Raw genomic sequence first — 27,594 nt, 5'->3', positions numbered from 1 at the left:
GTTCTCACCTGATCCATTTCCGTCTGGGGCTATACAGTCCCTGGTGTATGCACGAGGACTGAGCGCTCACTCAGCTGGTGACTTGTGGAAGGACCTGTGCAGTTTTAAAAGAAGACATCCAAGGGGAAATGATCCCAATCTAGCCTCTGGATATTGGGAGATGGGCTGTGATGGCTGGAGCAACCGCAGCCATTTTTTACTACGAGTGACACTGATCTATGCCCTGGGAAGAGCAGGGCCATCGGATGCTGAGGACCTACCCACTGGAAGACACCTGTGAGCCCTTGAATGACCTCACTCCACCCACCCCAATCTCCAGTAGGTCTCCTTGTGTAATACCCAGGCTGTGTTCATATGGTTCAAATCCCACCTCCATCCGGGACGTCAGACATGCGGTTCTGTTCTCAGGTATCTCTACACAATTGTTAGCTTTGTTTTCTTTTCACTATAAATTATGCTATAAAAGGAACCCCGGAGATTTCCCGATGCAAGCCGTAGTAAGCACAGCACTAAACCGTCATAACTGACCACCTTTATTCCACGACTCCACTGTGATTGTCTGTAATGATGAAGAGACATAGACTTACAACAGTTTTTTTTCCTTTTGGGGTTTTTGTAATGTTTATTGAGCTTCTTGGGGTGACATTGGTTAATACCATCTTATGGGTTCCATCGGTACAATTGTGTAATACCCTCCCGTACATTGTATTGTGTGTTCCCCACCCAAGTCAAGCCTCCTCCCATCACCATTTACCCACTTTTACCGTCGCCGGCCTCAATGATTGGTTTCAAGTTATTTCTCAGACACCTTTTGCTTCCAACCCTCTCCCTTTGGAGACCGAGCCCCGGACCCATACTGGCAGGCCCCACATTGGGGACTTTGAGGGGTGTCCTGTGTGACTTGCTCACTGCCACGAGCTCACCCCTGGTTCTCGTATTCATGGCCGAGTGCACAAGCCCTGTGAACACTCACGTTAATGGAACCAAACTGCACGGATCGACCCCGATCTCCCCTTTGCCTCTCCCCGATGCATCTCTCAAGTACAAGCGAACAGTTAATAGGAGGTTTTTTTTTATGTGCAAGGGTGTAAGGTTTTCGACGGTAGCACAAAGAAAAAAGTGCAAAGAAAGCAAAGCCAACGTAGCAGCTTCAGTGCTGCTGCCCCCAGCCCGTGAGAAAGACTAAAAATCCCAGGAAAAGCCTCGGCAATGAACACCGCTATGTCCATCCCACAGTTTCCAAACAGGTACTGCCACCGCCAGGTGTCACAGGACCACGCACCCCGTGGCTGATTCTCCGGGGCCGTGTTCCCGAAAGCCCGTTCGCACCTGAAAATCCCCCCACCCAGGCTTTCTGCAGTGATATACAAATGCGGGCTCCCGGGGAGCAGCGGGAGGGGAACGGGTGAGCAGGCTTCTGCCCTGCGCACCTGTGGGTCCCTCCTGCCCGCCTCACCTGTGAACCTGAGCGCCCAGGGCGTCTGGCATCGCTGAGGGACACAGCACCCGTCAAACTCCTACATTCGCCTGTCGGAAACCCCGGTTCTCCCAGAAGCCCGCCACAACCCTGCCCGAGACCCTGAGCCATTTTGCCGACACTGTGTTTCACGGCCAAGCCCCCAGGCACGACCATGAGGCGTGTTTCCATGGCACGAGGAAGGTAGTGTGAAGAGCTCAGTGCAAACACGGACAGCTCTGTGTCCAAGATGGGGGGGGGGGAGTGGGGGGGGCGCGTTGGCAGCACCAGGTCCAGGGGTCGGGTTTATCTGGGGAAGCAGGACATGGAACCCAGCGAGACGAGGCACCGGTTTCTCAGCAGCTCATCCGTGCGCGGCAGGAGAGGAGTCAGAGGAATGTACAAAGGACGAAGCAGACTTCCCACAAGAGCGGGGAGCGCGGGTCCTGTCGAGCCGGAGGCTTTCCCAGGGCGCCCCCAAGTCCTCAGACGTTCTCCGGCACTGCAGGGCAAGACCGGGCGANTGCCGACACTGTGTTTCACGGCCAAGCCCCCAGGCACGACCATGAGGCGTGTTTCCATGGCACGAGGAAGGTAGTGTGAAGAGCTCAGTGCAAACACGGACAGCTCTGTGTCCAAGATGGGGGGGGGGGAGGGGGGGGGGCGCGTTGGCAGCACCAGGTCCAGGGGTCGGGTTGATCTGGGGAAGCAGGACATGGCACCCAGCGAGACGAGGCACCGGTTTCTCAGCAGCTCATCCGTGCGCGGCAGGAGAGGAGTCAGAGGAATGTGCAAAGGACAAAGCAGACTTCCCACAAGAGCGGGGAGCGTGGGTCCTGTCGAGCCGGAGGCTTTCCCAGGGCGCCCCCAAGTCCTCAGACGTTCTCCGGCGCTGCAGGGCAAGACCGGGCGACAGACATTTCTCAGCAAAGCGCTCCACAGCTACCTCCACGCACAACCCGCTCCCCGTTTCAGCATCTGCTCTGCGTGGGGGGTCGGCGAGCACCCTAGGGGAATTGGGGAACTCTGCGTCCTCCGGTCAAGCTGATCCTTTCTATTTTATCCCCTTCCCAGTTTGGGGAAAACTCTATTTCTACCAACAGGTGGCAAATGTGCACGATGAAGTCTGAACTATCATCGTTACTATGACTATTATTATTTCGGTATTGCACGCCAAACTCCCTTGCCCTCCGGGACTGCGTGTGTGGCCGTGCCATTTACGCAACGTGCCTGAGGGTGACTACCTCCCTCTCTTCACCCCATTTCAGCCCTGTCCTCATGGGCCCCCGGGGGCGCTGGGACGTAGCCATCCAAAGGAACACGGAGTGCTCTGTCATGCTGAGGCAGCTGCTGAGAAAGCGAGGCCTTTTTACTCAATTCTGTTTCTCCCCCACCGCCCTTTCGAGGTTGGGCTTCTCGAGAGCCAGGCTGGCCCTCCGGGGATGGGTCACTACCTCCCATCCACCAGCAGGGGGAAGCGACAGGCAGGTTTTAGGGGTTTGAAATTGCACAAATTATAATGGCGGGGGTGGGGGGGTGGGGGGGGAACAAGGCCATAGGGATAGGTTTCTGCTGATAGCTTCTTCTTCTCATCCAGGAATTGTGAGAAGATGCGCCAGACTCTGAGCTGTTAATCGTGCAATAGAACTTCTTCCCCCGCCCCCCTCACCCCGTGTCCCTCTCTTAGAGACATCTTCAGAGCCTTCAGTGACCAGCAGCTGGCTAACCAGGGGCGCTGCTCCAAACCAGAGACCCTGGACCAGTCCTGGCTGGTGTCGCAGGTTCGATCCCCAGTCGGGGCCCATGCCTCGGTTGCGGGCCAGGTGTCCACTAGGGGGCGCGTGAGAGGCAACCACACATTCACGTTTGTCTCCTCTTTCTCCCTTTCCTTCAGTCTAATATAGATACATAAATCTTTTTTTACAAAAAGGATGGAGCATCTTCTGTGAAAACGCAGCGCTTTCTCTCACATTGCTCCGGGTTCGGGACAAAGTTTCAACTTGAAATTGCTTGCGAGGGCAAGAGGCTGTCTTTGGACTGAACTAGAAATAGCAGCGCTGGTCAAAGATGCCACAAGGTCTCTTTATCAGACTTGGAAAATGGGGTGGGGGCGGGGGAAGAAACGGGAGTGGATCTTACCATTGGTTCTGAAGCAGTTTCTCCTGCGGTTGCGCTGGAAGTAGGTGGCCGCGGCGCCCACCAGCGTCACCACCACCACGGAGACGATGGGAGACACGATTTTCGCCACCATGTTGCCTGCAGGGGTCAAGAACGGCACCGCGCCGTGAGAAAAGAAGGCCGCGGAAATGCCGTTCGCTTTAAATCCCTGCGCGATCCCTGCGCGATCCCAGCGGTTACCCTGCGGCCCTCACACCCACGCGGGGGAAAAAAAGAGCCACTCAGCGCAGGGAACTTCACCAGGGGGCTCTTCTTCGCCACGAGTGGAGCTAAGTAACTGTGGGGTACCCACTCAGGACCCCCAAGACTGTGCGCACAAGGCGCCCTCCCTACGTCTCTTAAAAATGTGTTTGATGGGACTTGTACCTTTGGGGACGTAGAATGTTAACTCACGAAAGAGCAACATTTCACCCAAAAGGGAGCAGACCGCACTGCCCCCAAAGCCTGCTGGGACTCTGGGCTGCAGACCGCGAGGCCTTGAAATCACGTTGCAGGCAACGCTTGGGGTTCCTGTGCAGAGAGCCGAGGTCGGGGGGCGCCTTGGAGAGACAGGCAACAGCCCCCCCATGGCCATCTCCCTTCCCTTCGTTTGAAGACCATACTATAAACAAAGCCCCTTTGCAAAGGAGCCGCAGCCACCGGCCCCGAGGAGCTGCCTCCCACGTCAGATGCCTCCACCCTGTGGGTGTTGACACAGGACAACGTCACCTCTGCACGGGGCCCAAAGCCACCCTGTGTCCCACAGAGCTGTGTGCAAAGGGGACAGAAAAGCAGGCGGGGTGACGACCGGACAGATGGGCCCAGGACTGAGAATGAAACACGCTGTGGAGAATCAGCGTCACAATGCCACGTCAGCTGCGCCCACAGCCAGGCCTCCCTGCCCTGGGTGTCCCTGTCCCCTCCCCTTTCTTATAGGTGCCACCCCTGTGTCTGCTCCTCACGGGGACCCTGTGTGGGCTCCTGCCTGAGTCTGCGCTTCCTCGGTAGCTGTTATTGATCTCAATAAACGTGGCCGCCTCTCACTCACAAAGGCCCTTTCATGGTAGGGGAACAGCATCTGAAATAACCACACAGGTGTCACCTCTGACTGGGTCAAGCCCCTGGCGTGTCATAGGCGACAGATGAATGGCCACTGTAGGAATGAGTGTTCCAGGCTGCCTGGAGCCCTGGGACCCATCCCTCATCCGATAACCACACCACACCCCGCCTCTGGTGGTTCGGTCTCCCCCTCCCTGTGTCCGCACCCTCTGCAAGGTGACCTGGCACCACCGCCCCCTCGAGAGGTGGTGGCCGGGCTTCATGCACACAACGGGGACTTCGACCAACATAACACAGACATGCAGCTGTATCGCCTCAAAGTGCAGACACACTTCCCTCCGTTCTCCTCATGAACAAGCGTGACCTGGTCCGTCGGAGGGATGTGGGTGGATTTTAGCCCAACACCCCAAGTCCTATCATCCTGCTCCTAACAAATGGTCGTGTTTTAAGCCACTATAGTTTGAGATCTTTTGTGACACAGCAGAGCTCACTGATGCACGTTTTGGGATCTTTTGTTACGTACCAGAGCTCACCGATACACATTTTGGGATCTTTTGTCATACAGCGGAGCTCACTGATACACGTTTTGGGACTTTTTTGTTGCACAGTGGTGCTCACGGATACATGTTTGCCTGTCCACTGTTCTGTACAGAACAATCACATGAGTACTACTCACGAAATAACCCTAAAAGCTGACCTGTCCTCTCCGTTTCTGCTGCCCATCACTTAGCTCACTGGCAACCCCCTCTGGGAACCGCATGGGTCTTGTCATCGGTCTCCCTGACACTCAGCCCTGTGTGGTCCACGCTTGACAGGAGGGCCGGCTGAATCCCACCTGCACGCCCGGCCATTCTCTAGGCCCGTCTGCCCATCACACTCCACACCCTGGCCACCCACATTCCTGGTGTGCCAGCCGCGGAGCCAGCCTGACCTCGCTCACCGTGGTCCCTACCACCTTGCTGTCCTGTTCTGGCTGCTGCTGACTCATCCTTTAGACTGAAGCTTCCATATACATTCTGCCAAGAGTTCTTACCCCCCACCCCACTCCGACGTGGCATAGGATTGGCCCTCCGTGTTGCTACGGGGCTGCACGCATCTCCTCTGACAATGCGTCCGACGTGGATTTCTCTCTAAGGCATGATGCTCCCCTCCTTCTACTTCAAGGACCTTCTAAGAACACCAAATACCCAACCAAGACGGATTCAGAGACTCTGCATGCACGTCACAACTTCCGGTTACAAAATCACTTTGGTCCCCTTTTCTTCTTTACGACAGACACGTCACCGCCGCCTCCTCCGTGGGCGGATGGCTTTCTCCTCATCTTCCAAGTAAAGGTCTCGTGGCTTAGGGCCTGGGACCCATCTTCCAGCTGCCCATGACAGACACCCCCTTCGTCTTGGACCTACAGGGGCGCTGGCTGAGCTCTTTGGGGGGACCGCTAGGGCAGAATGACCACAGCCCATCAGAACGACCAAGACAGCCCGTCTCTGCTCTCACAGAGACAGGGCGCCTTGCAGCACGGCCACTGGTCTCCATCTTTGCCTCTCTGAGCGCCACACGCCTGACCCCACGCTGAAGGGTTCGTGCAGGAGTTTCCTGACAAAGAAAGTCACCCGGCGTTTATGAGCGTCACCGGGTTGGAGCAAAGACGCACGCCTACACTGGCCCTTCCCCCATGGGTGGGCGACGCTGGGAGCTTATGAAACATCGGGGGCGGGGGGTGCACCGATATATTACCTTGCGGGTTGCCATAGGTATTGTAGCTGTCACCTGCAACGGGAAAAGCACAGGGTCACGCGTGCATTCGGCAGCGCTCACGGGGGGCCCTGTATCGCCGGCACCACGCAGAGGCGGGGGGTGCGGCCGTGAGCAAGCAGGCAAGAGTGAATGCTCTCACAGGGCTGCCCGCCCCCTGGGAAAGGTGACGCAGGATGGATACAGGATACTCCACGTCACGGTGACAATGAGGGGCAGGGAAAATGGCTCTCAGCCCAGGGGTCAGGGATGTGTGCACATGAGCACAGATGTCCAACGTACACAAGCACACGCCCACACACGAGCACACGCATGAAGACACACATAGATATGTCAGCACACGTGCACATGAAAGCACATGTGTGGTCCCACATGTGGGGTGTCTGTGAACATACATGCATCCCATGCATGTGTTTGGGCACACGAAAGCTACATGCACGCTTGGTGCACACAACACATGCATGTGCAAATCTATGCTCGCAAGCATGTACGCAACATACAGGCTCACATATGTGCATGCAGCCAAAGCATGTTGTGCATGTCCCTTCGAGAAACTACGGCCTCATCCCATGCAAACCGTCGCGGCCGGAGGTGGGGGCAGGCGGGGACGCCCATGATGGCAGAGCCAGGCAGTGGGTTAGTCGGCAGGCAGGACAGCCAGCGCAAGCAAGCTCCCCACCGGGGCCCAGGCGGGCGTTAGCGCTGCAGAGGCCGCATCTCCCCGGCACAGCTCAGAAGAGAGACTTCCGTTACCATAGTTATTATATCCGCCCGAGTTGGGTCGAGAGCGCCCGCCTCCTGCAGGGAGAGAGAGGTGGCGTGAAGAGGAAGACAATGCCCAGGAAGGCTGCCCCAGGAGAAAGCCAGAAGCCCTGAGGCCAGATGCCCGGAAAGGCCACCAGGACTTGGAAGGGAAAAGGCGGTCCCGCTGGTGGGCTGGCCTCTGGGCAGACAGAGGCCGCCTGAGACGGACCCCCGAAGGAGAGAACATCGTCGAGACCACATGGCAGGTCCCCGATGAAGGGATGGTGACTGAGTTGTCTGCCCACTGGCTGGGTCATCGGTCAGAAAAACCTCACAGGGTGGTCGGGGCGAGGCCAGGGCGGAAACACTTTCTGAGTGGCCGCCACAGCCGGTCACAACGAAGACAGAGCTTCACACTTTTCCTTACGCCTGGAGACGATGTGGCAGGCAGGATTTGAGGTTTCTGAAAACGGGCACCGTGTGCATGTCGCTGGTTTTAAACTGGGATTGTCTGTCTGGTTATTTGTAAATGTCGCAGGGAACTTAATATACTGTCGATTGGAAGTGCCCACTGGGTGCTCTGGGGCAGAGCTATGCCCAGCTCCAAAATTCGTAGGTTGGGGCCGTAACCCCAGAAACTCTGAAGATGTGTGAGCTTGGAGATGGGTGTTTACAGAGCTGATGACAGTAAAATGGGGTCCTTAGGGTGGCCTGGGGTCTGTATAAGAAGAGGAGACGGGGACACAGACACACCCAGGGGGACGCCCGTGTGAGGACCCAGGGGGAAGACGGCCGTCCACACACCCGGGAGAGGGGTCTCGGGGGGAGCCAGCCCTGCCCACCCCTGGGTCTCGGCCTCCAGCCTCCAGGACGGGGAGGGAGAAATGTCCGTTGTTGAAGCTGCCCCATGTGGGCAGCCTGAGGTCACCGAGACAGTTCCTAGTAGAGAAACCGGGCCATGGAAAGCCAACTCCTCAAAAAAGGAGGGAAACATCCTCTGACCTCACCAGGCAGGTCCTCACTCAGGACACGCCCTCCTGGGCTGCTCAGCCCTGGCCCCTCTGGGGCCCTACAGAAGGACAGAACGTGGCCAACAGTTGGGCCACCTGCAGGGAACAGCCCGGTGACTCAGTGCGCTGGGTGCAAACCAGACTGGTAACTCCCAGCCGCGCGCAGCTCGGGGCCCCCAAACAGCCCCCGGGGGGCTGCAGGATGAGCACGCCTGGAGCCCTGCAGGAGGTGGTCCCCCCCCAAAACCGTACTGCGTCATGAGAGACCAAACTCATTTCCTGGGAAAACGGGCAGACACGGAGGACGGTGGGCCCCCTGTGGGGTGAGTCATTTCTCTCCAATCTATGAATGGGACCAAACTACACGGGCATAGATCTAATCCGACCCAAGATCCAAGAACGCCCAGGAGGCGGACCCTTCAGAGAGCGCGCACCTGGGGTTGAACTCACTGCTCTACTCCACCGTGACCTTTCTTCCACCTTGTAGCGGCAGAATCTTGAGCTCAGGGCCACCTCAATGGTGACAAATGTCTAGCCCGTCAAGGGTAGATTATTTGGGCATCACCCTTGCGTTTCTTTCGTAAAACCTCGCCATGATTTCCAATAAAGAAGATGAATGTGACCGAAATCCAAAACCCACTTGCATGGGTTGTAAAATCTTTATAGGAATAGGAGCGTCCACCCAAAAGAGTTCTTTGATGACTTTTAAGATGTTCACAACGCTTAACAAATGGGGAACAGCAACTAATAATAATAATAATAATTAATAACAGCCCTGGCTGGTGTGGCTCAGTGCTGGCCTGAGAACCAAAGGGTCGCCAGTTCAATTCCCAGTCAGGGCACAGGCCTGGTTGTGAGCCAGGCCCCCAGTAGGGGGCGGCAGAGGCAACCACACATAGATGCTTCTCTCCCTTTCTCCTTCTCTTCCTCTCTCTCTAAAAAATGAATAAAATTTTAAAAAACATATAAGATATCTACTTAAAAAACAATAGTCCCTTAAAATTCATCAATAGATTGATAGGTGGATGAAGGGTGTCGAAAAGTACAAACTTGCAATTATAAAAGAAATAAGACCCAGGGTGTAATGTAGAGAGTGGTAACGATGGTTAATTCCATATTATATTATATGAATGAAACATGATGTTAACATTATATTAGCTATCATGATATTGTTATATTATATGTTATATTATTATCACAACCCCACATTATGGGTTTCAAAGTTTGTAAAAGAATACATCACAAGAGTCCTCACCACAATGAAAGGTGGTAACTATGTGAGGTGTTGGGTATTAACTCGACTTATTGGGCTGGTCATCTTGCAATCGATACAAATATCGAATCACGGTGCCCTACACTTGAAACTAGAGAATGTAGGTGTCTGTTCCGGGACGTTTCCCCGTCCCGGCTCTGACGTTTCGCGGCCATTCTTGCCCCGGGGAACCAAGAGCGTTGGGACCTCGAGGCGCACTGCGCGCCTCCGAGACCAAGCCGTGCGCACAGGCGCGCAAGCCCTGGCCCACTGCTTCTGTGCCAGGTGCCCTCGGCCCTGGGCGTCTTCCCCCGCCCTAAAGTGTCCCTTCGTGCGTTGGACCCCAGGAGCTGCCTCACACGGAACCCCCCGGGGAACCGCCTGCCCTCTCTCCCTGCCTCTCCCCCTGGACACAGGCGTGTGGGCGGCCCGAGCTCAGGCGCGGGAGGAGCAGCGGGTCAGCGACCACGCGGAGAAGGCTGAGAAGACGCGCGGAGCAGGGACAGACCCAGATGGAAGGTGGGGACCCCGGCTGGGAGCCCTGGATACCCTCCCTCATCCGCCGCCCCGCGCCCCACCCAGGCCTCCGCGCTGAGCGCACCGTGGGATCCGTAGCCATCCTGACCCGGGCGGTAGCCGCCTCCACCGCCTCCGCCGCCGCCTCCGTAGCCATCGTGACTGGGGTAGTGGCCACCGCCACCGCCTCCGCCACCTCCTGTAGAGAGAAGGTGGAGTGGGGAGCGGTTTCAGCAGGTGTCCTTGATGACCGGTGGGAACAGCGAAGGCGCCCCCAAGAGTCACCGCAGAGGGGCCAGGAGCCCCTGGTATCGGGGGACTTTCCGAGGGGGGGTGTATATTCGAAACATACATACTAATATAAAAGAACATGTATTCATATAAAGATGTGTATAACAACAGATATATATAGTAATATTTGCACACATCAATATAGGTCCATGGATGTATATAAAAGAAAATCACTACGTATGAATATACAGGGTCCCACAGAAATAACACTTGCTTGAGTGTGTCTGGGATGGTAATACTATGCATGTAACAATTTATAGTTTTAATTTGAACGTGTCACCTACAGCGCCCTAGGGTGCTCTTGGGTGTGACATTGTCATGTTATAGAATGACATGCTTATGATATTGTCATAAAAGATTTTGTAATAAAATGGGCATTATTTGCACCAGACCCTGTGTATTATTATGCACACACACATGTAAACTGCATGTTCCACATGATGATGGGCATGACATGTATTGCATGTGTGCACATACATGTAGCATGTGTTCGCATGGTGTTGCTTGTGTTGTCGTGCACGTTTAGAATGTGGGTGTCTGCACATGCATGTAAAACAAAGATGCACGTGCTTATACCTATGTGGCCCAGATACATGTGTGTGCATAAAGCAAGTTCTCACATGCTTGCCCGCATACTTATAGCAGGACTTTATCAAGGTACACATACACAGGTAGAGAAGTAGAGAGAACAGATCTCAAATGGTCACCATACAGAAGCCATCGGTCACTCTGTGAGGCAACAGGTGTCAGCTGACCCTACATGGTATCAGGCTGCGCCCCAACAGTGTGCCCCTGGCCCCGGTCACCCGGAGAAGCTGCACAAACCTGAGGGCGGCCTGGGCCTGGGCCTGGGCGGGTAGCGGCCATCGTCCCCATCACTGAAGGAACCTGAGGGACAAAAGACACAGCCATTGTCGAAACACCCTGCAGACTGCGTCCCCAGAACCCAGGTTCGTGGGAGGGTGATGGGGCCCTGTGCGGGGGCCTCTTCCTGAACCCCACACTTAGGGTGGGAGCTTGGTTCTTGGAGATGAATAGGGTCCTGACCGAGGCCTGCAGGACGGGGCGGCGGTGGCCCTCGTGAACGCCGTGCCGCTGAACGTCACAGAGTGTGTGTGGGGCCGTAGGAGGCTGACGTCCAGACAGGGTCTCGAGACCTCGCACCATATCACTCCCTGTCACCATAGCAGGCGGCTATGATACACACACACATTTGCCCTCGCCCTGCAATGAGTGTGAGTCATCCGTTGTTAATGGGTGGGGTTCCCACTTGGGGGCGTTCGTCAGCCTCTCATGAGAAATACGGCAGGGGCTCGGGCCACAAGATCCGCCCCCCCCACAAGGGCTTGTGCAGGGAGAGAAGCAAAATGCCTGGGTTGCGGTCCAGGTCCCCAGCAGGGGGCGCAAGAGAGGCAACCACACATGGATGTTTCTCTTCCTCTCTTCCTCCCTCCCCTCCCTTCTCTAAAACGAAATACATGAACTCTTAAAAAAAAATGCCTTCCTCAATAAGAACACGAAGCGTCTTTGGAGCTTGGTGCATTTTCTCAGCCTGCTAATACCAAAGAAAATAAAGCGTGTTTGCCGCCGATGCAGCAGCCCCAGGTCTGGTGGGGAGCAGGTGGGACCCCTTCCAGAAGCACACTTAGGTATTATCTCAAAGCAATGGGCTTTTCGCCATCCCAGAGAGAACCCAAGACGACATGTTGTATCCAATGCACGCGCCCCAATCATCGCTCCCTCTTACCTCCACCCTCGGGATAGCCAGGCTGTGGGTGAGGCGGTGGTGGCTTCGGCCTTGGGTAAATATCTGTGGGAAAATGGCACGGTGACTTTAGGGCAGTGATGACGTGGTTCAGCAACAGACATCCTACACAATACGAGGAGGGCCTCCCCTGCCAAAGCCAGAATTATTTTCTGGAGGGTGGGCCCCTTGTAGTCCAGGCTTTCCCCCGCGGAGGGAGTGTTCTGGGCACCGGCTGGTGTTGAGGTGAGAGGCTGGGTTTGGCTTCTGTGGATTTTTTTTTTTTTGAAAACTCTTTTCCTGGTGGGGGATTTGTGACAGCAGTTGCTCACACCACGCTGAGCGTTCAGCAGTTTTTGACCAGCACGGAGCCTGCCTCGTCTTTCTGCATCTGTGATAACCTACCCGACAAACATACCTTTGCAACAACACAATGAATTGTCTTTTCCCAGAACCCCTCAAATCAAAGGCACCGCACCAGGGGGAGACCCCAAACCCCTCACTGTTCATTGTTATCGTGCTCACTGTTCCTCGTCTCTCCTTTGACTTTCTCTGCCGCCCTAGAGATGTCCCTGTTTTCCTTTCTCCCGCCTCCCTCATGGATCACCGATGCATTTCACCGAACCTACATATGCAGATACTGCAGATGCTAATCTATACAATAAGGTGCCAACTTTAGGAGGATTTTCTCCATCCCTCGGGAATCCGTTTCCCGGCAATTCTCGTCACTAGGGCTCAGATAAACTCGGAAAAGCCCTCAGAAGAACGTACAGGTTTGGACGTTCTTACGTCGACTCATACGTGGGAGAAGAGAAAATAAACACGAGGACGAAAAGGCGACAGGAGCCGCCCTTGGCGAGCCTGTTCGTGCCTGCGGCTGGGGTTCACTGGCACAGCAGCTCCCGGGCTCCCCGGGCTCCCTGCCTTTGGTGACGGACCCCTCCCAGGGCCAGACGAACTTCCGTCCTTCACAACGCCCCCACCAGCTTGCAGGGAGCTTCGCGGAAGGTGCACACTGCTCTGCCCAGGGAATTTTTTGCTTTCTACGGTTGGTGGATTGTAATAAAATTCATTGACAGCCAGGCCCCCGTCCCCTCCGCCCTCTTATTATCTGTTTTCTCCTAAAGAATCTACAGGAGTCGTGCCTGCCTAGCGTTTGCAACAAGCCCGAAGCCGGGGGCCACTGCACTAAAGTACAGGGAGGCAGGTGGGGGCTCTTCGAAGAAAAAACCACGTTTCCAGTGGCTCGAACAAGCTACAGAAAGGATGAACAGTCTCGTGAGAAATCCACCCCCATAACACCAGTGCCCTCTGAATGCACCGTGCTCCCCAGCTGTCGGACACCCGAGGAAGATAAAACGATCGGCGTCGATTCGACCTCCTGGCTCCCTCCTGGTGAAGAGAAAGGACCGGGGAATCCAGGACGGACTTGGTTTTGGAAGGGTCCCCAGGGGAGCCCCTACGAAGCTCAAGGCCAGGTCCACCAAGCCCCATGCTGAAAGGAGTCTGAACGCCGAGCATCCTTACTTCCACCGTTGTCAGGGTTTCCGGGCTGCGGTTGGTACGGGGGTTTCAGCTTGGGATAGATGTCTGCCGGGGAGAAAATATTGTGTTGTTACAAGACAAGGCAGGTCCCTGTTCGCGAGAAGCAGCCTGTAGAACCAAGTCACGCTGGTGGCCCTAGATTTTATGTGCCGTTTGCCTTTGCCGGTCACGGGTGATACGTGACCATCGACCAGCTGAAAATCACTCAGCTCCCGGCACGCGAGGCTCAACCCCAAATCTTCAGGGAAAAGCGCAACCGCACACACAACCAGAACTCTCTATTTTTTTAGAATCTAGTTCTCACAGCAAGATATGGGACCGGCTGCCTGCCGTGAAGGGGGTTCCGAACTCCAACGCGAAATACAAGAAAAAGACGCCAGGAATGCGTGCATTGGCATCCTCACGCCTCCTGGCCTGGTAATGACACCGAATACTCTGCTTTGAACCGTATTCCCCACCTGAACTCACTGACTTTTTGCCCTCTTTGGCAAGGCCAGCTTCAATGAATAAGGCTAAGCGTCCAACTTAAAAAAAAAAACAGAACCAAACCAGACCAAACACTCCGCTAGGAAGAAATTGTATTCCCCTCTGTTCGCAATGACATCTTTGTTTTCAAAATACTCACGCCTGCCGCCCTGGCCCCCAGCTCTTCCCCAGGGAAAAGGGCTGAAAAGGCACCGGGTTATCATCCGTCTGCTTGTTTTGGGGTCTTACGAAAGCAAACCTGCGTTTCCCTGCGTCTCCCTGAAGAAAATGCCCCTCTGGTATCCCTCTATCTTACCAGAAGGTTTCAAGTGTTTTGGATTTTTTTTTTCACCCGTGGGCATTGAATCACAGGCAAACGTTCGCCTCTGAGTATTGCGTGAGGCTGAGTTTGGGTCCTGTGTTTTCCGCCAGAATGGCAAGCAGCCAGCCCTGGTGTGGACGTGGACTCGCTCGCGTCTCAGCATTCGGTGGCCTCTCGGACGGACAAAGACTTAACACCATCCAACGCCCGCGTCTACTCTCCCTCCAAGCCGACGGATGGCTGCGTTTGTCCCCTCTGTGACTGTTTTAATGTCCATAGCTGCGTCGGGCATCTCAATATCTATTAGAGCAATTAAATTCCATATATATATGGAGTATATATATATATATATATATACACATTCTATGAAAAGGTTTTTCCAAAAACTTCTGTTGGAGCCCTGGCTAGTGTGGCTCCGTGGATTGAGCGCCAGCCTGAGAACCTAAGGGTGGCCAGTTCAATTCCCAGTCAGGGCACATGCCTGGGTTGCAGGCCACGTCCCCTGCAGGGGGCGCACGAGAGGCAACCAAACATTTGTGTTTCTCTCTCTTTCTCTCTCCCTTCCCCTCTCTCTACAAATGAATGAATACAATATATTTTTTAAATCTCTATTGAAAAATGCATTGGATTGGCAGCTCTGAGGTGAGTTAATACCTCTATAATGTCGATTCTCCCCACCCTCGGTGAGGCCGATGTCTATTTTTTTTATACGTTTTTCCCTACCCGTCTCATCTACCTTTGCTTAGATGTTCTTATAGGCCTTCCAGATTTTGTGGCTATTGCCAATGGGATCTTTTTTACCCTTACATTTCAAACAGGCTTCTCCAGCTGTGCTGAAACTGTGGCTGATGTTTGCACAGCCTCCTTACGGGCAGCAACATTGTTGAAGTATGTTACTAGTGCTTCCCCCGCCCCGTGTCTGTAGCTCATCTCCAGGATGAATACAATTCAATAATCACAATCCTAAGACTAATAGTAACAATAACAACGACAGGACTGCTTGAGTCAAACCACACGCATCACCTCAAACAATAAGATGGCATCTTAAGATCGCCTCCCAAAGCGGGCAGCATTAAAGGGAAGTGAGCTAAATGTATTTGTCTTCAATTCCTCTTTTCGAAATTTGAAAATAGCCCTGCCGCATGACCCAGCAGTCCCGCTTCCGAGTGTTTATCTGAAGGAAACAAAGGCACGCGTTTAAGAAGCTCTGTGCCCTTGCATGTTCACTGCAGCACTACTTACAGAAGCCAGGACGTCGGAAGCAGCCCGACTGCCCCTCCGTAGACAAATGCATAAAGACATTACAGCGTGGAATGATGCATTTGGCAATGGTGCCCCTGAAACCCGTATCATTTTGTGAACCAGTGTCCCCCTGACCCCCCCAAAAGAAAGTCCGTGTAAAGAGTGGCCATGGCCATGAAAGAAATACACAGATTTTTAAAAGAAGCTGTGGTGCGGGTGTGCAATGGTACACTACACAGCCGTGTCCCCTGGGACTTCTTCTCACCGGAGTGGCAGCTGCTATTTCTTTCACGAAGGCGCATGAGGGGTGCAGGGTTATTCCGTGCCAAATCGGGGGCCCGGAGAGACAGGACCGGTATTGAAAGTTTCCTGGCAGGAAAGGCCCATTCTGGACATTTTATATAAATGTGAGCCTGTGGGACTCGTCCTTCTGTGTCTGACTTATATCCATCTGCATAAGGGTCTCGTGGTCCATCCACATTGTAGCCTGGGCCCGAGGTGTACTCCTTTTTCATGGCTGCATAGTATTCCACAGTGTGGCTGTGTTCGTCTATTTACTCACTGATGGGGAGCTGGGCTGTCCCTATTTGGGGGCTGTGGCACATAAGGATGGACTCATCCTTACACGTTTTGGTCAGAGTCCCTGTTTCATACCTGGAGGCGCAACTGCTGCTACCCAGAGTAATTCTCGGTGGAAACTGTTACAGAACTCCTAACCTGTTTTCCGCGGTAGCTGCCCTATTCTGCATGCCCACCGGCCATCCATGCAGGTTCCAGTTTGCCCACCGGCCTCCCTCGCAAGAATGCGGAGACGTCTCTCCCTGGCCGGCCATCGATGACCCCCCCTGACACACAGCACACCGCACCTCTGTGACCATCCTCCCGCACCCCTTCAGACACACCCCCTCAGACACACCCCCTTGAGGGCGCAGCCTCTGGTCCGCCCAGCCGGTCATCTCTCACCTGAGTGTGGCTTCTTTGTGGGCTCTGGAAATAAAGAGAGAAAACACACTCCGTGACCATCAGGACAGACACTCGACTTGCGTGTCAGAAATGAACAAAGGAAGGCTCTCCAAGTGAAGGGAACGGAACAGAAATTTCACAGTCTTGTTCACCGGGGGGGAAAGACCAAAGAAGACACCCCCCAAACCAGGCACCCCCGTCTTAGCCGCAGCTGCCAGGGGGTGGGGGTGAGGGTGGTGCTTTAAGGAGGAGCCAGCTCTCTGTGTTAGGAATTATGTTTTAACGAAGAGGGGGTGGGACTTCAGACCCATGCAGGAGGGTCCGCTCAGCCGAGAGGATTGGGGGCAGGAGGGTGGACCGGAAGCACAAGCGAGGGGTGGTGGGTCTGGCTGCAGAGGTGGACGAGGCAAAAATGAAGTAGGAATCTGGCTTTCCAGCTTCCGAAAGGACACGTCTCCCCTCACTTTTTTTGTGCAAACATTTATTCACTCAACAAACGCGGGTGGAGGGCTTGTTGGCCCCTGGACGTCAGTCACTGAGACCCCCAGAGTCTTGGAAGGCACCGGGGTGCTTCAGGCTCAGTACTGGTGGGTGTGGACGCCACGTGGACAGTGCTCGGGCTGCAGCGTGCGGCCTCCTGGCTGGGGGAGCCCGGCTGTGCCCGGAGGCGGATAAACAGGAACCACCAGAGAAACAGGTTTGGGCACGTCGCTCAAAGGAATGAGACACCAGGGCTGAAATCTCTGCAAGCAGACGAAACTGCGTGCTTGGAATCCTTCCACGCACGAGGCATTCCTGTGTTCAAGGGCCGGCCGCGTCGCAGCCTGAGTCAGAGCCTCACTCCTGTTCCTGGCTGCGTCATATTCCACCGCGTGGATTCTTTGAATCTGTCTATCAGCTCCGAGAGACTCGCGTTGTTTCCACCTGTGGCTACCGCGAACGAGGCTGCCAGCGTGCCTCTCACAGCCTTGGTTGGAGTCCCTCCAATGGTCCGGCCCCGAGCCCACGTCCTCGCCCTTGTCTTCTCTATCCATCCGATCGCCCGCCGCTGACCACACAGCCCGAACTTCACAGGAAATCATTGAACTGTTCTCTTTCCTGAAACCTTCCCCACTCGGCCGCCCATACTGTGTCACCCGGCCCCTCTGGGCTCCAGGTGTCTCCACATCACGGGGCCTGTGGACATTTCTCCATTGCCTTCACTTCAACGTGACGCCCCACTCCTGTGGGGCTATTGCCAGCAAAGGCCTCGCTCGGTGAGCACAGAAAATTAGGGTGGTGGGAAGGTCCACATCTCCCAGTGCTCACTCTGTTTCAGCGGGGGGTCTGGTCGGTCGCCACCCGCCTCTTCCAATTCCCGAACCCCCCACCGCTGCCGTGTATAGGGGCCGGGTGAGCGCGGGCTGCCCCTGAGGCCAGAAGCAGACAAGCCCATCTCTTTTTGTCTTGTTTTGTTTTTAAAGAACCCCGCATCCCTGCCTGCTTGCGGGCCCACCCTTTCCTTGGGTCGCCGTGCAGGGGCCGACACCTCCACCGCCAAGCCGGATGCTGGGCGGGGACCCGGACGAAGCCGAGGAGTCGCTTTAAATCCCAGGCTTGGTTTTCGAGTTGGGTCAAGAGGGAAGCTGTGGATGCTGTGAGAGGGGATGGATGTAAGGGCCTTGACCTTGGGCAAAAGCTGGGGAGAGAGACAGCAGACGGTGGGGATGCAGACGTGATGGAGACGGAGCAGCGTTTCAACGCTCCGCGGACAGTGGTTCTGATTCAGGACAGGTCCTGGCCTTCGGTGGACAGTCCGCAAGGACAGAGGCGCCTTGATCCGACCCCCCCCCCCCCCATTGAAGCCGTTTCTGCAAAGAGCTGGCAGGGGGTTGTCCCAGGGACCCTCCAGAACGGAAGGAAGCGGGCGGGCGTTTTCGTTGCAATTTGCTGAGACTCGAACCAGGCTTTCCTCACCCACCAAACTGGAGCGTGGTAAATTCGTGCCATTTAAAAAACGAAAGAAATGAAATGAAGTGTCACTTGAAAAATAGACAAGAAACCCTGCTGGGAGGAAGGAGGGGGGAGGCGGGTTAGGTGCACGGGTCAGTGGCTGGATGCCCAGGGTGCTGGGCGGCCGGGGTGTCGGGCGGCACTGCCTGAGCCGCAGAGGTTCAGGAAAGCAGAGGAGCCTGCGGGAGCCCCGAGCACGACCGGGCGAAGCAATGGAGTCCCGCCCCAAAGATGCATCAGCGGGACCCGGCCATGGATCTCCGTCTCCTGGGAACCGCAGGGGCGTCGTGCCCAGGGATTCCGAAGCCCCCACCCGACCTCACAGAGGGAGCTGGGGTTGCACGCACGTACCTGCATTGTCGTCGAGAGCGTCGGCCAAGTCAAAGTCGCCTTGCCCTGTGGGGAACACACAGGATGCCGGTCACACACGGACAAGGGTGGCCAGGGTCCCTGCTTCCTTCTTCAGGAGCCACAGACCGCCCCCCACCGAGAGCTAACTGGACGTACAAAGTCCCCTGACCCTCCAGGTCCCAGGCTTTGTGCAGACCGATGCGGTATCTTTCCCAACAGGCCGCCCCCCCCACCCCCCACAGGAACATAATTCCATCACTGGCTTTCTCTTTTTGTTTTGTTAAGCATTTATTTGTAGAGCGAGGGGAAGGGCGGAAGAAAGAGAGGGAGAGAAACATCCATGTGTGGTTGCCTCTCCAGCGCCCCCTACTGGGGACCTGGCCTGCAACCCAGGCATGGGCCCTGACTGGGAATCGAACCAGGGACCCTTAGGTTCTCAGGCGGGCGCCCCATCCACTGAGCTACACCAGCCAGGGTCGTGTGGCTGTCTTAAAAAAGAGGACAGGCATGGTCTCAGCTGCCTCTAACTACCAAGCAAAACACGGGGGCATGTAGGCAAACTACAGAAGCTGTGCACTTTGCGAACGTTGTGAAGGGGAAAGCTACGCCAGCAGGCAGGCCGCTGAGGGCTGGGGAGCAAAGGGTGAACCCCACAAGCCCGCCCTCAACCCCACAAGACGTGCACGAAGCTATGGATGAAACACAGCAGGGACGGGAAAAACACAGCCAGCCAGCCACGCTGATGCTTTGGGCCAGCAGACCTGGAGGCCTTCCTGCAGGAGGCGACAATGTGAGCTGTTGTAAAGGTGCTGCTTAAGTCACCAGGAGAGTTTCTGGCCCCATTTTTAGCTCACGGGAGATGGGGTACAGCCGGCCGGGACTGGAGTCGGGTTCCTTTATGGCTAAGACAGGACGGAGTTTGACCCGAGGCCCAACCCCACGCTGTAGGACCTCCTGGAGAGCCTGCCGAAACCCCGCCACCCCAGGCTCCCCTCGCAGTGCGTGAGGGCTCCGAAATTCGGCTTACGCTTGTGGGCTTCTAACTCGCGGAAAATGACACGAGTAAGGCCTGAAAGCACGTGCTGACTTTCTAACTGGCTCGAGCCTGAGAAGGCCAGATGGGTAAACAGTCGGGTGGGATGTGAGGGGGCACCCGTGACAGGTTTGGGGGTGCTTTTCGGGCGAAATGTTCTGGAATCAGGCAGCGCTGGTGGTTGTCCAACATTGCGCGTTGATCTTAAAATCATGCGCATGGTGACTTTCAATGCATATGGATTTTAATCTCGATTAAAAATATGTGTATTTTTAATTGATGTTTTTAGAGAGAGAACAAGGAGGTGGAGAGAGAGAGAGAGTGAGAGAGAGAAACATCGATGTGTGGTTCCACTTAATTCCTGCATTGATTGGTTGCTTCTTCTCTGCGCCCTGACCGAGGATCGAACTCACAATCTTGGCGTATGGGGACCATGCTCCAGCGGAATGAGATAACCAGCCAGGACTTAAATATGTCCATTTTCCACGGGCTCAGGGTTGCAGGCCGCACCAGCTTCTTTTCTTGCCATTCCCCTCCCCCCACCCCACAGCCCCCCAAGTTACAGAACCCAGATCCGAGAGCCCTGGAGACCCCGACCGGCCCGAATCTCCTCTTTGGCCGACAACCTTTTCAAACGCGGCTTTGCTGGGATGCAGCCTGCCGGGCCATGCGTGGCCGAGGGAACACGTCCGCGGCTTCGAGCCCCGGCACCAGGCTGCGTAACCGCCACGCCCCTCGGGTTCCCGAACACCCTCCTCACCCCAGAAGGAGCCCCGTCCTCATGAACCGTCAGCCCATCCCCTCCCCCAGCCCCTGACCCCCCCTGACCCCCCCTCTGTGTCCCTGCAGATTTGCCTGCCATGAACGTTTCACACACACGGAATCACACACCATGTGGCCACGTGCGAAGCCTCTGGGGTCCCCGGCTGAGTGTCCGCTGAAGTGGGCACAGCCCCAGACACAAGGCCTCTGAGTGAGGTCTGGGCAGCGGCATCGGAGGGCAGGGGACACGGAGGCCAGCATGTCCCACAGGCCCAGACGGGGGCCCAGACTGGAGGCCGGCTGGACACTGGCTGACATAATTACAGGCCAGTCCCAGAGAGCCCTCTGTACCTCTGGGGGTCCCTGCAGACGCCCCTCTGCTTTGTGGTACCTGATCTGCGGCAGGGAACCACCTGGCCACTCCTTGCTCCCTCGGTCTGGGGACAGAAGACTGTGTGTGCCTGGGACCCCTGCCTTTCGGGCCAGCCCCCGGGGCGTGGCTGACCCTCTGTCTGCCTGTCCAGCTCTAAGGGGCAATCCCTGGGGGAGGTCCCCAGCCGGCCCAGCCAGACTGACAGCATTCTGATGGCTCTCCACCGCCTTCTGCGGGCTTCCAAAGCAGCTCGGCCGGACAGGCAGGTGATAAACGGACGCCGAACCGTCCTCTGTGGTTGGTGGGCTGGCCACGCCCGGGCTCCCAGGGTGGCCAGGGCCTCCGTGGTGTCTTTCGGGCCCCTGGCCCCTCTCCAATGTGCCCTCTGCTACACGGTGGGAGGTACCAGTGTGCTGTGCCAACGGGCCGTTTGGGGAGGGAGGTCTATGCCTCTGTGGGGACGCGGGACCCCTGACTGCCAGCCTCCGGGTGCATGGGGCACCTGTCTCTACACACACAGCCTCCCTGTGTCTCCTTCTCCGTGGCCTGCTTGGGCGTGAAGGGGCCTGGGGTGCCTCAGGGCGGGGGCGGGGGGCAGAGAACAGGACGCAGGAGGGCCCTGGACAGAGCTGCGCCTGGTGGGTGTGAGTGCCCCCGTGCACGGAGGCGTGCGTGAGCATGATTCACACGTGTGGGGCTGGTGGCGGTTCCACCCACCTCGTTGCGTAACCCAGGCAACTGCAGCCGCGAGGCTGACCGGTCGGGTCCTGCCAGCAGGCAGGTCAAGTCTTTGCCAGATCCCGCCTGGGACGGGGGTGGGGGTAGGGGGGGGGTCCCCGGTCTCCATCACGGGGGCGCTGGCTCAGGAGCTCTCATGACGCAGATTTTCCGCTCGGGGCATGAGACTGGACGTGGAACGTGACATCTGCTTCTCATTTTTCTTGTTTTAGGCTGTACTTTTTTTGCTGACTAGCTGGCTGCCTGGTGAGTCCAAGCCACATGGCCCCGGCTCTGGAAACACCGGGGAGGAAGTGGCCTCGGGCGTGGGGATTACAGAACAGGCCTTCCCCATTCCACCCCACAGCACAGTGTCACCACAGAAAGAAAAAGCAGGTATTTAAGATATGACACCCGCCCCGCCATCCTTGGCCGGGCGACACCTTGGAACTCACGCGTAACTAACTGCCTGGCTGCTCCCATGCAAAAAACACACCGGCTATCGCCCTAAAAACACCCGAGTTGACGTTCCTATATAGAAAGGGGCTCTCCCAGCAGCCCGGCGGAGCCCCGCGATAAATATCCTAGAGGCTCGTGGCTCATTTGCAGCTACAGAAAGCCCAACTGTGACTGCAGAGAACAGCTCCAGGGGAACTGGCCCCCTTAGAGAAACCAACCAACCGGCAGAAAACCACCTTGACATTCCACCCCCGCGGACAGTCTGGGGGTGAGGCCTGGAGGGGGCGCCGCTGTGGGGAGGAGGTTGGGGGGACACACCAGACCCCCTCGGCCCCGGCAGGAAGGCTGATCGTCGTGGGGGGGGGGGGGGGTTTGAGAGACAACCGTCCGCTAATGATGAGCGGGGATGTTACAAAGCACAGCCCACAGCTGTTCTTCCAATTATTATTATTATTATTATTATTTGTCTGAAGTTTGTCTGAAAGCTGCTCAGTGACAAACAGACCCAGCAGAAGAGCCCTCCCAGCTCCCGGGAAGCCCTGAACCAGTGACTCTGAGTCTAAAGGAGACCGGCAGCCCCCCACCCCACCCCGGGCCAACCCTGAGAAAGGAGAGAAAGAAAACACAAACTCCATTTCTAGTCGGAGGCCGGGGCGCCAGTGCCCGCCGCTGACGGCAGAATTCACGCCCCGCTGACGAGTGGTCCCGGTCCCCGCGCTCTCCCAGTTGGCTGTTCCTCCGGTGACACCCGTCCTGTGTGACAACTGTCTTGTGGTTTTCTTTCTGCGCCCCGCACCAGAGTTCAACTTTTTTTTTTTAATTGAACGGGTTACAAACGAGATTCCCACAGCCCCTGGTCCTCGTCCTTAAAGAGGATTTTAGTTATTTCCCAGAAAAGGCCGGCTGCGTCGAAACGCAACCTTCAGGCTCAGGCGTCTGCCCCGTGAGCGGAAATCACCGTGCCTGGCGCGGCCTTGAGTGTGTCCCCAGAACACACCAGGGCTCCCCCGGAAACCCATCGCGACTGTTTGCACGCAAATCTTCAGGTTCCCTTTTGAGTCTGACCCCCTAATTCCAAGAAAAAAAGGAAACAAAATAAATGCCCAGCACGCATCCGGAGCAGCTTCTCGCCGGCACGGTGTGACTCACAGCACCGAGAATACCAGCCATCTATCTGCCCAGGTGCGCGGTCCCAGGCGTCGGAGAACGTGAGCGGGAGGCCAGCCAGGGACACGGCGCCCGGCAGGGTGGGTGCGTCCTCCTCACTCCTGTGGCCTCACTAAATCCCCCCACCCCGCTTGGAGTGCCCCTGGGACTAAATCCCCTCTGGCCCGGACTCTCCAGTGAAGTTCTCTGCAGCAGGCCTGCATTCACACCTAGGGCTGTCCTCCCCCCCCCCCCCCCCCCCCGCCCCAACCCCCCGGGGCTTGCGCTTCCTTCTTGCCCCCAGCAACCCCCTCCTGGTAGGTGGGCCGCTCCCCAGAAGGCCGGCCAAGCCGTGCCAGGTCCTGGGGTCACAACGCCCTTGCCAGGACATTCCGCATCTAAACCCCCTGCACCCGCAGGCCCTCCAGGAAGTCAAGGATTCGCTCACAGAGGAGTGAGAAGCAGTCACCTCATCACAAAAGGCAGGACATCTGTCCTGAAAGGGAGACAGGAGAGAATCGCTGCTGAGGGTCCCCGTGAAATGCGGTGTGATGGCGTTTCCTAATGCTGCCTCCCCAAAGGGCCTGGGCCCAGGGGTCCCTCCGTCCTGGAGGCTGGAGGCTGAGGCTCAGAGGTGGGCGGGGCTGGCTCCCCCTGAGGCCTCTCTCCTGGGCGTGAGGACGGCCGTCTTCCCCCTGGGTCCTCACACGGGCGTCCCTCTGGGGGTGTCTGTGTCCCCGTCTCCTCTTCTTCCAAGGACCCACGTCCTGTGGGATCGGGGCCACCCTAGGGACCCCATTTTACCATCATCACCCCTTTAAAGGCCTATCTCCACACACAGCCCCGTCCTGAGGTCCTCAGGGTTAAGATATCAGCCTATGAGTCGGGGTGGCTGAGAGGAAGAGGAGGAGCCCTGTGGAGACAGGCACCCCCCCAACACGGTCCCATCCGCCTCAGGGCTTCAGCCTTGGCGCCTCTCAAAGGCGCAGAGACTGACGTGACCTGCCAATCAGCCTGGCACGCGGCCGCCTGCAGATTCTGGCTGAGCAGGTCTGGGTGAGGCCGTCTGCCTGTCTCCCCAGCTCCCAGGGGCGTGGGTGCTGCTGGCCCGGGCCCCCACTCTGGAAGTCCATGGTGGGAACCGGAATACTATCCAGCTGGCCGAACCACCCAGGCTCCAGGAGGTCCTCACACCCCAAAGAGTCAGAGCCTGGCAGGGAAGACCCCCAGACTCCTTCTCCCCCCAGGCAGATGCACCTGGATGCACCCCGCACACCTGCCTGGATGGGGCCCACCCACGTTCCGTCAGTGCTCATCGGGGTCCTTCGGAGCCCCCCGCCACATAACCCCAGGACACAGGGGCAGAAGGGACTCCCACTCCCGGCCGAGACGAGAGGAACCCCCCTGCGCTGTGAGTAGCTCTCAAGCCTGGGGCTCCAGCAGGGAAGCACCTTCGCTGTCTTGCAAAAAAGAAATCCCCTGCAGACAGGACTTGGGTGGACAGTGAGAAGGTAGGGAACTCCAGCTGGGGTGGCTGGCTCCGCTGGTTGGAGCGCCGTCCGGTGAACCAAAAGGCTGCAGGTTCGATCCCCGGTCGGGGCGCATATGGGACGCAGCTAATTGATGTTTCTCTCTCTCATTGCTATGTCTCTCTCTCCCCATCTCCTTCCCTTCTTTTTTCTAACATCAATAAACATTCAAAAGAAGGAGGGGCAACACCTTGGGACACCTGGCCTGGCAGGATCCTCAGTTTTTTCCCCCCGCGGTGAATGCCTGTTAAATACACACCAAGTCTGCACAGCTTTATGGTAAAGGCGTGGTCACCTGAAGGAATCTGCTGTCCCGTGTGTCATAAAGGACGGAACACAGTTTGCACTCTGGGGGCGCCCCTGCCTGTGGGGTACGGGAAGCCCCCGGGTCTCGGGGCAACACACAGCTGCGAGGGTGAAACTCGGGCGACGTGCCGTTCTGGGGCTGGGTTTCCCCGTGCCCCGCTCTGGGCGCGTCCCAAAGCTGCCTTCTCCCCGCGGCTTCTGCAAATTCCGGGACGAGCCTTTGCCTGCAGAAACGTACAGGCCGGGGGGTCTGGGCCCCTGCTGGCCACGCCCCTGCTGGCCACCTCTCTCCCTAAACAACCACGTCCCTGCCCCTCAACATGGGCCACACGGGGTAAACAGGAAAGGGCACAATCCGTCAGGCGTCTGGATGCCGTCTTTCCCTTCCTGACCCACCACGCTCTCTCAAGCTCCCCCGGGTGCCTTTCCCGGTATTAAAATAGTGAAAGAACAACAAGAAAAGAAAGAAAAAAAAGCCTGTGGAAGGGCTGTTCACATCCTACACAACTCCACGAGGCCCTAAACTCGCTCTCCACCCTCCCCAGCCATCCGACATCCTGCGAGACGCACAGCCGGCCCCTGGGTGTGGCCTTCGGGGCGTAAACAACTCAGAAGTTTCAAATGTACAACCAGGGGCCGCCACATTGCTCAAAAGCCTTCAGCCTGTGAGCAGACCGCCTTTCAACCCAACCCCGTCTCCGGTGAGCCATCTGCTGCAAAACCAAGCTGTGCTCCAACTGCATTTTTTTTTCTTTTTTTTTTTTTGCCTCACAAAAGCCATCGGCGCTCCCGCGTTCCAATCAGCCCAAGGAGATTGAGAAATCCCAACATACACTCCTGAAGGGGCCTCGCAGGAAACACCCTTTGCGGAGGCGAGACACACGCCCTCCCCTACACCAGAAAACAGTCGTTTGCTTCCAAGGGGGCGAGACACACGCCCTCCCCTACACCAGAAAACAGTCGTTTGCTTCCAAGGGCCGCGGGGGACATCAGCCCACATCCTACATTTCCCCTTTCAGTTTCCGCTGCCGCTCGTGACGGTGGTCCCTGTCCCCTGCCAGCCGTCACTCTCGGGTCCCCTTTGGAATACACTCAGCCACTTAAAAGCTTCCACTTGCTCCTCTATGAGAAGTTTCTGAAGCAACCGGCAGGCACCCACACCCACACATCTCTCTGGGCACGGCGTGTCTCTTACCTCGGGCGTGCATCAGCCAGCACAGGGCGGCGGTGACCCAGAAGAGTCCCCACCGGGTTTCCATGGCTGGCCTCCGGAGGAAGAAGGACCCCTCGGTGCCCCCGCGGCCAAGGGACTTGTGAAATCAGAGCCCCACCGCCGCCACTGACTTCTTCTTCCCCAGTGAGGCCGGAAGAGAGAGACGATTCCCTCACGGGGAAAGTGTGAAGCCGGCTAGAATCCCGAGGCCCACAGGACAGGGGCTTGCCTCTCACTCAGAGGCCAAAGCCGGGACCAGGGCCCCGCCGGAGGAGAGCGAGCGTGCTCCACCTCTCTCGTGGGGCCTCCCCGAGCCTCGATGGCCCACCCTCCGGATGAGGCAGAGGCAGGCGTTCCCCCACGCGCCCAGGGCCCCACCCTCTCCTTGGCTCGGCTCCCTGTGGGCGTGGGAGGTGGTGCGGGAGGGAAGCTTTCCACCCTGAGCTCAGTGCGCTCCAGCCACGAGCCTCCCCAGAATCCCACTAGGCGGCGACACCCAGCGCTCTCGCTGGGTCCACGCAAGGGCGCCACCCACGCCACGCGTGCCCCTCGTCTGCCGCAAAGGACAAGGCGCTGACCCTTCAGAAGCTCGTCGCCCGGTCCTCAGGGCCCATCCCCTCGGGGATCTGGGGAGATGCCCGCACCCAGCTCCGCTTTCGACCCAAGGCAGCCGGAATCTGGGCTCCAGCCTGCAGCCTGGCTGTGCTGGTGCAGGTGGGTCGCCTGGAGTCCGCTCTCAAAATCGGTGGCTACGTTCAACGGGGTGAAAAGGGGAGGAAGGGATGAAGCCACCAGCCCAGGGACACCCGGAGCCCCCAAAGCTGGCGCAGGGAGTGGAGATGACCAGGAGGGCCGGGGCGGTGCAGACGGGGAGCCTGAAGGCCATGGTATCGCCCGGCATTTGGCACCAGGACCCTGTCCAGTGACTCGCCGGGACACCTGCTTCCTGATTGCAGGACCGTTGTCCACACTGACAATCCTCCAGTCCCTTTACTCCGTGACCATGTGGCGAATACGGATCTGTGTGGGGCGCAAAGGTTGCAGGCGCTGTGAAACTCACTCCCAGGCGCCCGTGGCTCCAGGGAATGCAACTTCACTGTTTGGGGGTGGCTGTGTCCCCTCTGCAGAGGTATGGCGCAGTCCTGACCCTCGGGACCACCTCACCATGGGGCGTTATTTGCAAACAGGGATT

The 27,594-nt window shown here is 57.0% G+C and overlaps 1 protein-coding gene across 2 annotated transcripts; it reads right to left on the bottom strand.

Moving 5' to 3' along the window:
• Positions 1-1,986: 1,986 nt before the first annotated feature.
• On the bottom strand, positions 1,987-26,749 carry XG (Xg glycoprotein (Xg blood group)). 2 transcript variants are annotated; one of them, XM_037027684.1, is made up of 11 exons: positions 26,385-26,749; positions 18,865-18,909; positions 16,522-16,545; positions 13,512-13,574; positions 11,988-12,050; positions 11,066-11,128; positions 10,035-10,148; positions 7,181-7,225; positions 6,410-6,442; positions 3,596-3,712; positions 1,987-2,348 (listed from the first exon to the last, which is right to left on the bottom strand). In XM_037027684.1, the coding sequence occupies exons 1-11, from the start codon at positions 26,446-26,448 to the stop codon at positions 2,332-2,334; spliced, it is 648 nt and encodes a 215-aa protein (XP_036883579.1). In that variant the 5' UTR covers positions 26,449-26,749; the 3' UTR covers positions 1,987-2,331. The 2 variants fall into 2 exon arrangements, with proteins under 2 accessions (XP_036883579.1, XP_036883580.1); XM_037027685.1 differs by lacking the exon at positions 7,181-7,225.
• Between the last annotated feature and the right edge of the window lie 845 nt (positions 26,750-27,594).

This window comes from Sturnira hondurensis, unplaced genomic scaffold (assembly GCF_014824575.4).
Source record: "Sturnira hondurensis isolate 20B ecotype Veracruz unplaced genomic scaffold, ASM1482457v3 Scaffold0019234, whole genome shotgun sequence".
Lineage (NCBI taxonomy): Eukaryota > Metazoa > Chordata > Mammalia > Chiroptera > Phyllostomidae > Sturnira > Sturnira hondurensis.
Note: the sequence above shows the minus strand (reverse complement) of the source record. Positions and strands in the feature narration are given on the sequence as shown.

Bases quoted from the DNA above. Each gene is read 5' to 3' on its own strand.
- XG (XM_037027684.1), bottom strand. From the start codon at position 26,448: ATGGAAACCCGGTGGGGACTCTTCTGGGTCACCGCCGCCCTGTGCTGG. The intron at 6,443-7,180 runs GTAACGGAAGTC...TTCCCGTTGCAG, and splicing joins GGGCGGATATAATAACTATG to GTGACAGCTACAATACCTAT. The intron at 3,713-6,409 runs GTAATATATCGG...TGACCCCTGCAG, and splicing joins TACCTATGGCAACCCGCAAG to GCAACATGGTGGCGAAAATC.